The sequence below is a fragment of the Echinops telfairi genome, unplaced genomic scaffold, assembly GCF_000313985.2.
Source record: "Echinops telfairi isolate 266 unplaced genomic scaffold, ASM31398v2 ScPeMD7_7469;HRSCAF=8507_0, whole genome shotgun sequence".
Classification (NCBI taxonomy): domain Eukaryota; kingdom Metazoa; phylum Chordata; class Mammalia; order Afrosoricida; family Tenrecidae; genus Echinops; species Echinops telfairi.
This window is the reverse complement of record NW_022111372.1, coordinates 23866549-23879172: the sequence shown is the minus strand read 5'-3', so window position 1 is coordinate 23879172 and position 12624 is coordinate 23866549. Positions and strand designations below refer to the sequence as shown.

General features: G+C 50.5%; 1 protein-coding gene across 3 annotated transcripts in view; it reads right to left on the bottom strand.

The window, feature by feature from the left end:
* The window catches only part of EVA1C (eva-1 homolog C), a 93376-nt gene that overhangs the window by 4407 nt on the left and 76345 nt on the right, over nucleotides 1-12624 (bottom strand). For all 3 annotated transcript variants that reach the window (XM_004711290.2, XM_045284939.1, XM_030888838.2), the window contains 3 exons: nucleotides 10316-10459; nucleotides 5937-6017; nucleotides 5089-5178 (listed from right to left, as the gene is read on the bottom strand). In XM_004711290.2, the coding sequence (XP_004711347.1) occupies nucleotides 5089-5178; nucleotides 5937-6017; nucleotides 10316-10459 (315 nt within the window). The remainder of the gene's footprint in view (nucleotides 1-5088; nucleotides 5179-5936; nucleotides 6018-10315; nucleotides 10460-12624) is intronic.

The window sequence follows — 12624 nt, the reverse complement described above, 5'->3', positions numbered from 1 at the left end:
CTAATCCCATGCTCTCTAATCCCATGCTCTCTAATCCCATGGACCCTGTGACTCGCCCGCTACGGGTCTTTAATGCAACAAACATTCAACTGCTTGGGGGGAAAAAAGTGGATGGCCAAAGAGAAGCCCACGTGTTTAACCGCTCCCAGACCCCTGTTCCAGGCAGAAAGGATGCCATCCTGGCCAAGATTTCGAGGAACAACAATCTACTCTGCTGTAGTCCTCCACTCCCCCCTTCTTTCTCAAGGGACCATCATTCTCAGGGTAGTGTGGTGTCCTTGGGCAGGAGATCTGGCTCTGCCACCAACAAGCAAGTTAAAATGCTGCTGCTTCTCATTAAAAAAAAAAAGACTCCAGGTGAACAGAATTAAATTAATTACATAATCCTTAACAGTCTCTGGGTGGCACATGGTTTGCACTAGACCAGGGGTTGGCAAACTGGGACTCATGGGCCATACACGGCTCTTTCGGGACATATATGTGGCTGTGGAGTAAAACTGAAAAGTTTAAAAGGGTATTATTCAGATAAGAGTGATTTCCTTTGTTCATAAACATGTGTTTTTCGCTCTTGAATAATTTAAAAATTGTTGTGAGGGACAGGATTGGTTCTTCCAACACAAAAGTTTTCTGACCCAGCACTAGACTGCTAGCCTAAACGTTAGTGGTCTGGAGCAGAGAGGGAGGGGGAAAAATGAGGAGCTGATACCAAGGGCTCAGGAGAAAGCAAATGTTTTGAGAATGATGAGGGCAACAAATGTACAAATGTGCTTGACACAATGGTTGGATGTATGGATTGTGATAAGAGTTGTATGAGCCCCCAATAAAATAACTAAAAAAAGTTAGTGGTCTGAACCCACCAGTGACACTGTGGCAGCAGCCCTGGTGATCTGCACGCATAATGACTACAGCCAAGAAGAGCCTATGAGCAGACCGACTCTGTAACCCCACGTCGTGAGTTGGAATCCACTTGATGACAACTAACAACATTTAATTCTTAGGATATGAGCACAACTCATACATTGGTTGATATAGTTAAAGTTTATTGTGTCAACCTGGCCGATAAACACATGTGGGGTTAATTGAAGGGTAGAGAGATAAATGGCTCAAGTGAGCCTTGCCTTTCTAGTTCTTGGGTCTCTTGCTTTGTGATGGTCAGACCAGGGTGCAGCTGCCTTAGCCAGTTCCCTGCTTCACCTGGTAAGGCTCACTTCCTGCAAGACATCCCTGAGGAGAAGCCACATGGACCTACCCCGATGCAGCCCTGGGTGCTGGAGCAGCCATGTGGAGACCCCTGCCAGCACTGAGATGCTTACACACTCACTGACTCGGCTTTCCTCCGGCAGTCGGCATCAATGCGTCTGTTTTGTGAGATGGAGGAGGACTATGTGGATTGGTGTTGGACATATGGGTTAATGGGTTAATGTTGGACTTGTGGGCTTGGGCAGCACTGGGTTGGGATGCATTCTTGATGTGCACTTAACCTTAATATAAAACTCTCTCTTATACATGAGTTTCTATGGATTTGTTTCTCCAAAGTACCCAGACTAACACATTGGTCTACACATGACTCTTTTGTTCATTTAGTTGGTTCATTTTAATAGCACAATAGGCATCTGTGATTCCAACACCTTCCATGGAAGTTAGAACCTTGATACAACCTATGTCTCACCTACCATCTCCATCCCTCTCCACCTCATGGTAAGTAGCTCTTGAATTCCATGTTCATTACAGCCCTTCTTTTCTTTCTATGCAGTTCACTGCAGCTCCATTTAACCCTAAAAACTTGGTTAAACAGTTATAATGTTATAGATAGGGAGCCCTGGGAACAGAATCATTGAGTGCTCGGCTACTAACCAAAAGGTTGGTAGTTCGGATCAACTCATCGGCTCTGAGGGAGAAGTTTTGTTGATAGCCCTAGGGGACAGTTAGACTCTGTCACCTGGGGTCACTATGGGTTGGAATTGACTTAATGGCACCCAACAATTGCAATGTTACAGGTCGGGTTTGGAACCTTGGTTTTTTTCTCTCCTGCCATTTCAAATACTCAGCTGTAGTGGCTAAATTCACCCATCTAACATAGTTCATTCCTTTTAGTCCTGTCTAATATTATACTGGTTTGACTAAACCACAATTATTCGCTCACTCTCCTGGTGATGGGTGTTTGGATGTCGCCAGATGTCTGCTATGGTAGATAGTGCGTGTGGCCATGAACATTGCTGTCAATGCCCCGGAAGACAGAAGCAGACATCTTCCTTGGGTACCAACCCATGAGGGTAATGGATAAGTTTTAGGGCACATGACTTTCAATTCATAACGTGATGCTGACGTCCAAATAATCCTCATCTTCTCTAGCACTTGGTACTGACAGATGTTTACATTTTTTCCCAACAAAGAGGCATAAATCTGTATCTTACTATGGTCTTGACATGCATTTCCTTGATCATAAATTATTTGTATATTTCATCAAACCTTTAGGCATTTCTTCTCCTAACATGCTGGCTCAGGCCACCCCGTTTCACTAGTGGGCTCACCTTGTAGTTAGCAGCCTGGCACGCAATCACTCCACCACCAGGGCTCCTCAGTGCAAACTCACCCATGTCCAAAGAGGACACCGTGAGGCTCAGGCAAGGGGGAGCAGATGCAGGGGCCTGAGGGCCCTCCTGGTGAGAGTGCCAGCTCTGATAGCACTTAAGGACGAGAAGTGAATTTAACTCTGTCACAAAACCAAAGATCAGAGACCGTGGGAACTCAGAGAATTCAGACCGATGTGACAAGGTGGCGCTGGTTTCCAATTGCCCTCACTGACAGGGGATCGTGTAACTCTGACTTGGCATGTGTTCTGATACTTCTATTTCGGTACAGGTTTGTCTGATAGCCTGAAGTTCTTGTCATCTAGAAGTTTCCCTTGTGCATGATGCATCACCCACTCAGGAGAAGCCGCAAACCTCTTCCCTTCTGCTCTGCCTCCTCTTCCCATGGCACTCAGCCACTCATGCACCCAGAAGTCCAAGCAGCATCTGCCAGGGGCCGCCATGAGAAACCAGTCTTCCAAAGACCGATTCCCAGGCAGATATGCGGTCAACACACAGAAGCAGATGGTCAGTAAAAACACCGTAGACTCTGTTGTGAGTTACCATTGAGACAGCTCTAACTTATAGCCATCTACAGACAACAGAACAAAACACCGCCTGGTCTTGTGCCATCTTCCCGGTCGATGGTGCGCTGAACCCACTGCTGTGACATTGTGCACTGCTGTCCCCTCTCACTGAGGGCCTCGCTCACTCTCATGGACCCGCGGCTTTCTCCAACACGATGTTCTTTTCGACTGATGGGTCTCTCCTGATGATGCGTCCAAAGGGAGTTCAAAGTCTGGCTATTTGCACTTCGAAGGAGCATCCTGGTTGTAGTTCTTCTAAAACCGAGTGCTCTTTGGGCAGTCTGCAGTATATCTCATGTTCTTTGCCAACACGACAGGTCAAGACATCACGTCTTCTGTTTGCCTTTATCACTGTCTGTTTCCATGCACACAAGGTGACTGAAAGGTCCATGGCGTGTGTCAGGCACACCTTAGTCATCCGCGCGACATCTCTGCTTTTCAGAACTTTAAAGACATATTTAAAACGTCAAGCTCTGATCCAGACTGTATACATATGTCATTTTAGGGCTTCACTCAGCCAGGAGACAGTGGCCCATTCTGAACCAGCTCATAACTGCCATCAGAACCCCCAGAAAACCTACACTCTCACACACACAAATGTACACACCCTTAACACGCACACACCTATAAGGAGGCTTCACGAAGTTCATGAGAAAACTTCATCATCTTTCAATTCCATTGTCCCAGGAACTTTTAGAAGCCCCTTGCACACATACACACACGACACACACACACATACTCCCTTAGGCTTTTCAGATCTAGGATCTAGACTTGGCAATACATTTACAGAGTAAGCCTGGTTACTGAAATAAGGGTAAATTCAAACACCTCTAAGAGGCTGCTTTGATTTTAGGCGGCTTTACATCTGTCTGGGAAGCTGACTTCTGCACGCCAGCCTTTCTGGACAATTCTGGGTTCCTGCCTATCTGTCCCCAGGTACACCTGGCTGCTTAGATGTATCAGATCTACTCTCAGCTGGACATGGGGAAATGTCTTTGGCTTCAACGCAAATTGTCTTGGCTGTGCCAGCGATCAAGGTGGGTGTGACGAGCAGGAGCTGGCATGGGAGGGCTATGCACAGAGGGCTATCCACAGAGGGAAGCCAGGAGCAGGGCCGTGGGGAGACAATGGGCTGACCTCCCCGTCTCCTGCCTGGAGACAGCTCCATAGGCCACTCGCCTCCTTAGGGAGCAAGCCTGGATTAGCATCTGTGCCATAAATCATACTAACAGGCATCTGACCGAAGGTCTCAGAGCCTTTGATCTCCCTGAGCAGCTCCCGGCGTTGCTGGAACTTGCTGAAGAAACCTGCCCAACGTGGCCTGTCCCCAGGAGCAGTGAGAGGGTGGCGAGGAAAGACTGTGCACCCACCTGTCCCTGAGGAGGATCTGCAGCAGGGAGGGCCAGCGTGGTGGCTCTGCTAGTTATGGGGGCTGAGTCTGATTGATCCTGGGGCGAGAGATTCACGAGGGAAACCTTGACAACCAGAAGGCGCACGGTGACTCAGAGAATCACTGCCTCCCTGGCCATGACCTGTTCTGCGGGCTGAGCCACCGCCTCTTTGGCCTTCCCGTCAGCGGTGGCACTGTGGTTACTAAGCACAGGGCTGCTAGCCGCAAGGACAGCGGTGCGAAAGCCCAGCCACTCCGAGGGAGAAATGAGAGGCTTGTACTCCCGTTAGAGTCGCGGTCTGGGAAACCACAGGGCCGTGCCACCTGCCCTCTGGGGTCGCTCTGAGTTGGCACTGACTCGGTGGCAGTGAGTCTGCTTTGGTTTGGCTGGTTCTTAGAAGAGTCCGGTTGCCAGGTCAACCTTAACTCTGTTTTAAAAATGACCCGAGCTTCCATGTTGCCATCACCCAGTGCTAATCAAGCCAGTTCTGATTGATCCGCCACCCAGATTGATCTGGGACGCTTCGGTTCATGGACTCACCTCGAACGTAAGCGAAGGCGGCCAGAGAGTTGCTCACCATGACGCCATCTTTCCTCAGAACCCGCGATCCACTGGGGTCGAAGTTCACATCTGTGTCGTGAAAACGGCAAGACCAGTTAATCGCAGTGGATTGCAGCACACGGGCCTGGAGAGACCCCAGCTGTGCCAGGGCTGCCAGTCAATAAAGAACCAGGGAGTCGAACCAGGGGGCCTCGGACGACCTCATGGTCAACCAAGCCAGCAAGAACACTTAGTAAGTGGCTCCTGAGACTATGAGGTGGGAAAAGGGGATTTTGATAGTCTTTTAAAAAAGAAAATGAATCTATTACAATTTCAGGTGAGGATTGTTGACTGCCATTAAGCCATGCTCATTTCCATCCACAAGGCTGAGGCGTCCGCCTCCCATCATGCCTCTGGGGCTTTGGGCCAGCGCTCTGACCCCAGCGCTCCCGGCAGCACGGGCATTGAGCCCAAACCCTAGGTTCTCTCAGCCACCCTCACCTTTAGGTTTTGGCTTGCCTTTCTTTAAAAGGGCTTTAAAATGAACACTTATATTTTTTCTTAGCAAATAAAAGGGAACATCTCAATGGTCTTATCAAATCTAGACTGTGGTTCCCAGCTGGGAGGTGGGGGTGGGGGGTGGGTGGGCACAGGTTCCTGATAGAAGCTGCAAAGACCCAGCGGAGCATCCAAATGCTGAGCTCCGGGCGCTGGGCGTTTGGCTTTGGGTAACTGTGTATAAGTTCCTGACAGTCCTCCCATTCTAACGAAGGTGCCCCAACTATGGTCCCCTGGGGGCCTCCTGCCTTCACTCCAAGAGAAAGGCTGGGCATGGCCCCACACATTACCATGTTCACGGTCTTTCTTCTTCAGAGGAGGGTCTAGATGGCCGACAGCCGGATCAATGGCGGTGAGGATGTTCCTGGGAACTGAAAAGCAACAAAGAGAATACTTGAGCTACGTTGCAGCTTTAGAGAACTTAGACAACGTGTGTGTCTTAAAATGCAAGGTAGGTGCAAGTCTGGCTGGACCAGAGGAGGTACACTGGTACAGATAGGAACTGAAAATACAGGGAATCCAGGACGGATGAGCCCTATAGGACCAGTGGTGTGAGTGGCAAAACAGGGAGGGTAAAGGGAGAATGGGTAGGAAAGAGGGAACCGATTACATGGAACTGTGTGTGACCTCCTCCCTGGGGGACAGACAACCGAAAAGTGGGTGAAGGGAGACGTCAGACAGGGCAAGATATGACAAAATACCCATTTATAAACTATCAAGGGCTCATGAGGGAGGGGGGAGCGGGGAGGGAGGGGAAAAATGAGGACCTAATGTCGGGGGTTTAAATGGAGAGAAAATGTTTTGAGAATGATGTACAAATGCGCTTTACACAATTGATGTGTGTATGGATTGGGTAACTAACTGTGTATGAGCCCCTAATAAAATGTTTTAAAAAGTTGTATGAGCCCCTAATAAAATGTTTAAAAAAAAAAAAAAGCAAGGTAGGTAAGATCTTAAAAATCACTTTTCAAATCAGTGTGTGAACCACTCTGCCTGTCAGACCACACACACACACACACACACACACACACACACACACACACACACCTGTGTCATCATCAAATCTTCTAGAAAGGTGACCTTTTTAGGCCCCTTGGGCAATATTAAAGACAAGAACAGCATGGTGAGTGGGTAAGCAAGCTGTGGCATGCCCATCCAACGGATTGCTCCTAAACCATAAAAAGTTACGCAGCCCTTCACAAACCTGCTGGGGGTGGGCACGGTCCCACTGCATTTTCAGGAAAGGTCAGTGTATCGGGACAGAAAGTTGGTTGGCCACCAGCAGCTGGCATTGAGGCCAGCGAGTGACTGCAAATGGACACTAGGCACTTGAAGGGGTCTGGCAATGGTTTAAGATTGGAGGGTGGTGATGGTTGTAAAACTCTGCAAATGTACTTAAACTCCATTGCCTTCCCTTTAAAAGGGTGGATTTAAGGCACAGAAATCCTACTTCATTAAAACCGTGAACTCCAAGCAAGGACGTTTCAGGAGAGACAGAAAGCCAAATGCCCTCCATGAACTCAGATGTTACCGTAGGGAAGCCCCCACTCCTCCTCTGCTCGGCACCGGAGCTCCTGCTTCCTCGCTTCTATAATAAGTGTGGGGGGGATTCTGGAGATGCCGTGCTAGGCTACAAGTTACCAGCATAGACGGACGAGGAGCGGAAGGCTGCAGGATAGGTCAGATCTGGTAGAAAGTGGTTTAAAGGTTCTGCCAAGCTGACTTCACTAGAAACCACCTTGGCAGAGCTGGTGGCAGGTGAGAGGGCCAGCTGACCAGCAGAACCTGGCAGGAGTCCTCAGACAAGCCACACGGCAGCAAGCTGAGAGGCAGCAGGGGGGACCCAATCTTTGTTCTTGCAGAAAGATTACTTTTGTTGGTGCTCAAAACCAAAAAACAATCAAAGTCACTGCCATCGGTTCAATTCCGACTCATTATGACGCTCTAAGAGAGTAGAACAGCCCCTGTGGGGTTCTGAGACTGTACATTCTTTATAGGAGTAGAAAGCCTCCTCTTTCCCCAAAGAATCAGCTGACGGTTTCAAACTGTTGGCCTCGTGGTTAGCAGCCCAGCGCATACAAACTACACCACCAGTTTGTACTCCAGCCTGGCTGACATTTGGGAGACGTGGCGACAGGACACAGAATCGAAGACAACAGAAGTGCAGTGTGTTTGTTCAACTGCACTTTCAGGGCCAACGAATAAGAATGAGCTGGAAAGACATTTTCAAAAGCAAGGAGGGCTCACCTCCATTCTCAGCCTGCCTATCCATTGTCCCTTGGGGCTGTCCCAGGACCAACAACCAGAAAACATTCTGGAAGGGTGGCTTTTCCACACACAGGGGGTTCCTGGCAACCTTCGTGTACATCAGGGAGGAATGGCGAAGAGGCGGGAGCCAGCTGCACTTGCCCAGGGCTCTGAGGGATGCCCCTTGGCTGGCCGCAGACACCCAGCTGACCCTGGGACCATGGCACCGCTCCAGGGAGCTGGACTGTGTGGCCACAAAATGCTTTCTAATTAACCAGCCTCTCCGTCATCTGTGAGCTTCAAGAAAGGCACGCTGGATTTCCTGGCAGTACCAAGTCCAGGAGAACCCTCTCTCCCCGCGCCAGGCTGGATGCTGCCAGGGCTGCAGAGCCAACAGGGCTGGCTTCCAGGGCACCTCAGCCATGTGGGCCCCGTGCTGTCCTGAGCTGCTTAGGCAGAGTGGCAGGAATGGAGCGCGCAAGTGCCTCCCACCCCCCAAATTCATCCTCCCTGTACATTTAAGTGTGGGTGATAGTTCTGTGAGTATGCCTTTGTGTGGTTATGTCATTGTTCCCAGGACAGCACTGATGTCTCAGAGGATAAGACTTTTAATCCAGGCAGGAGCCTGGAGGCACAGTGGGTTATGTGTTGGGCTGCTTGCCACAAGGTCAGCAGTTCAAACCACCAGCTGCTCAGAAAAATCAGGCTTTCTGCTCCCACAAAGAGTTTCAACCCCACCAGGGGCAGGTCTTCTCTGCCCTGTAGCGTCACCATGGGTCAGACTCAACTTAAGGGCAATGAGTTTGGTTTAGATAGAAATCCCAAACTAAAACGGGCTATTATTCAGCATGAAAAAGAAACCCAATCAAAGACGGCCCTACGCCCTAGGCTACCTTATGGGTGCACATAGGACTTACACACTCAGGCGCTGAGTATACGTACATGAAAGGCCCAGGCCAGCTGACGCACAGAGACCTGCAGGGCAGTTGCTTCAGGGTGGGAGAGCAGAGATGGTGGACTGGGGGTGGGGGAATGATGAACGATGGGGGTCTTCTCTTGTTGGTGTGATGAGAAGGTTTAAAATGGACTGCAGAGAGGGTTGTATAAACAAAACACGTGACAAACCATGGACTTGAACATGCTCAGAGGTGTGTCTCTTTTCTGTTCGGTGCCGTGAGTCAGCTCCCGAACAACAGAACAAAGCACCGCCAAGCCCTGCGCCTTCCGCACCATCGTTCTCACTGGGTGAGCTCATGGTTGCACCCACTGTGCCGATCCATTGTGCCAAGGGCCTTCCTCTTTCCCCCTGACGCTCTGCCTCACCTCTCATTGCCATTGAGTTGATGCCGACTCATGGTGACCCTCTAGGACAGGGTAGAATAGGAAGCCTCCTCTTTCTCCCACGGAGCTGCTGGTAGTTTTGAACTGCTGACCCTGAGATTAGCAGCCCGACACATAGATCATGACGCCACCACAGTTTACTCCATCACCACGTTACCAAACATCATCATATCCTTCTCCAGGGACTGCATGTGAACGATAGCTCAATAAATTGTGCACGTGCGCGCACGCGCGCGCGCGCACACACACACACACACACACACACGCACGCACGCACGCACGCACGCACACACACACACACACACACACACACGACCCTAATGAGGGAAGAGGGCTCCCAAGGACACTTATCAACCAGGTCCACTGCTGTCTCTTTGTTTTTATGCTCATTTCTAAGAATGCTCAATGCATCATGATTACTCACCGACACCCCACTTACCTTAAGAAAAGAGCTAGGGGTTCAGCGTTAAGTGGCCTCATACAGTTGGGATCTAAACGCACCAGGCATTCATTTTACTAGTGAAAGACTCGAGACAACAAAGCCACACTTTCACATAACGCCTTACACCGTGGAAGGGTAAGCGTCGGATCTGTGGACTCAGCATGGTGGGCATGTCGATAAGCTAGCTGTGGGCAGCAGGGAGAGTTAGTCACCGAAGGCCTCAGAGCAGCCCCAGGAGGTTAAACCGGAGGCAAACAGTACTGTGGTGAACTCGGATGACACAGCAATCAATCTTCGAGCCTCCTCAGAACCCAGCTCCACATCACTGTACTCAGTGACGCCAGCTTTAGCCACCGGCTTGGTCTTTTCACGCCTGCCCATGTGCTGCCAATCTGATGGCGAAGAACACGTATAAAACACATTTTGCGGAAGACAACTCTGTTGCTTATCGGATGCGAACGTCGTAAAGAAGGATAAAGGAGCGGGGGTGGGGAGGAGGCGTCGTGAAGCCCTGGGATGACGAGGCCGTTTCGGGGGAACGTCCCTGGCCGGTTGTTTGCAGACCACGTGGCCACCCGCACCCCACCACCCTGATCCCTACTCACAGCGGCCGACGTCAATCAGACAGCTGGCTCTTACCGCATGCGTAGGTGACTGTGAGGTATTTTTTCACTCCGGGCAGACAGGGGCTTCCGAAATGGTGATTGTTGACAATGATTCTGCACCTCTGTTTCCCATAGCACCTCCTGGACAGCACTTGCAAAGCGGAATAGGACAGGCAGTCTGAAAGGCAAGGACCACCCAGGAAAGTTCGATGCTTAAGTCCACCTGTGCCCAGCCCATCCTCAGTGGTTGTCTGTGTGCACACTGGTTCTGGCCACACGAGACCACCAAGGGAGCCTTCCATGGCCAGCCCAGCCACTACCCCACCAGCCTCCCTGCAGAGCAAAGGTAAGTAAAAACCACGCCCATTCCTGCCCAGTCAATCCTGACTCACAGAGACCCCGTAGGACGCAGTGGAACTGCCCCCAGAGGGTGCCCAAGGCTGCCATCTTTATGGAAGGAGCCCTGGTGTCACAGTGGTTATGAGTTGGGCTGCTGACCACAAGGTCAACGGTTCAAGCCCACCAGGCGCTCTGTGGGGGATAATGAGGCCGTCTACTCCCCTGCAAAGAGCTGCCATCTTAGAACCCCCGGGGAGTTCTGGTCTGTCCCGTCAGGTAACTCTGGGTCTGAACGGGCTCGCTGGCAGCAAGCCTGCCTTTCGGTTTGGTCTGGACTCTCTCAGAAGCAGACGGCCACACCGTCCTCTGGTGAGTCAGACTAGCTGATCTTCCCCTTAGAAGTGACGCACTCTAACCACTGGGCGACCAGCGCTCCTAAAGAGAGCTAGTCCTCCGGGGTGCTTTCCCTCTCATTCCACTTCTGAGATGGGCTGAGCGCCACACCGCGAGAACCAGCTTCACCCGGCACATGCTCAGAGGGGCCCTGCGCTCCTGCGAACTTGAGTTCCTTAAGGAATTTGAACAAGGGGGCCTGCCCTTCCATCTGCACTGCATGGGGCGAGTTCTGCCGCTGCCTGCAGGTACTATGTGGAGGACCTTGAATGAAGCTTCCTGGTGTCTTCTGTGACCCTCACCGCTTTGTCACGTTTTATTTGATCAAGAGTCCCTCTCCCTGCCTGCACAGAAGCCCTGTGAGGGCAGCGCTGCTTTCTGTCTTGTTCACCGTCAGTCCCCACGCCTGGCACACAAGGCAGCATCGTGAGCAGTGAATGGATGGATAAGATGAAGGAATACACCCAAGGGAGACACCCCCAGCACCCTGGATCAAGGTCAGCACCATCAGTGCCTATGAGCTGAGCGTCTGCCGAGGACGAGGCCCTAGGTAGCCTGTCCCTGAGTCTGCAAAGGAGCTGGGGACCCTCGGTATCTAGTACCAAGTGACAGTGTGCGAGGGAGTGGTCGGAGCGAGAAGTTGCTGTGGGAGGGCGTGGGTGTTAGCTAGGCTTTCGTGCGGACGGGCTTGGCCATGGAGCAGGAATCTGTAGCTCTGGGAAGGGAGATGTAACTCAAGGGTTTGGGACTTTATTTTGCAAGCAACAACAAACTGGTAGGATTGTCCTCCAGGGAGAGTGGACAAGGTGTTTCCCCCATCAAAATCCAGAACCTCTGTTCATCGAAACACATCATAGAGAACATGAGGGGTGGAGGGGGGCTGTGCAAGGGAGCTGACATCAAGGAGCTCCAGAAGGAAGAGACTGCCTGGGCACTGCCTGTGGTCACAATTGCACAACACTGCCTGATGGTGTATGATACACCACTGAACGATGGTGTATGACATGATGCCTGTATGAGCTCCCAGTAAGATGGTTTGGAAACAAAAGAAAGAAAGAAGATGAAAACCCACAAAAAGGAGAAGACATTTTCAACAAATATACTGAGTAAGACTTAAAACTCTCAAAGCCACTGCATCAAGCTGATTCTGGCTCGTAGCAACTCCATCTGGGAGATTTCTGGAAACTGTCAATCTTTTTTTTGTTTTTGAAATCATTTGATTGGGGGCTCATACAATGCTCATCACCATACATACATCTATTGTGTCAAGCACAATTGTACATTTGTTGCTATCATCATTCTCAAAACATTTGCTTTCTACTTGAGCCCTTGGTATCACCTCATTTTTCCCCTTCCTCCCCACCCCACTTCCCTCACGAACCCTTGATAATTTATAAATTATTATTATTTTGTCATGTCTTACACTGTCTGACATCTCCCTTCACCTACTTTTCTGTTGTCCATCCCCTAGGGAGGAGGTTATATGTAGAGTCTTGTAATCGGTTTCCCCTTTCCACCCCACCTTCCCTCCACCCTTCTGGTATCGCCACTCTCACCACCGGTGTCCTGAAATGATCATCTGTCCTGGATTCCCTGTTTCCAATTCCTATC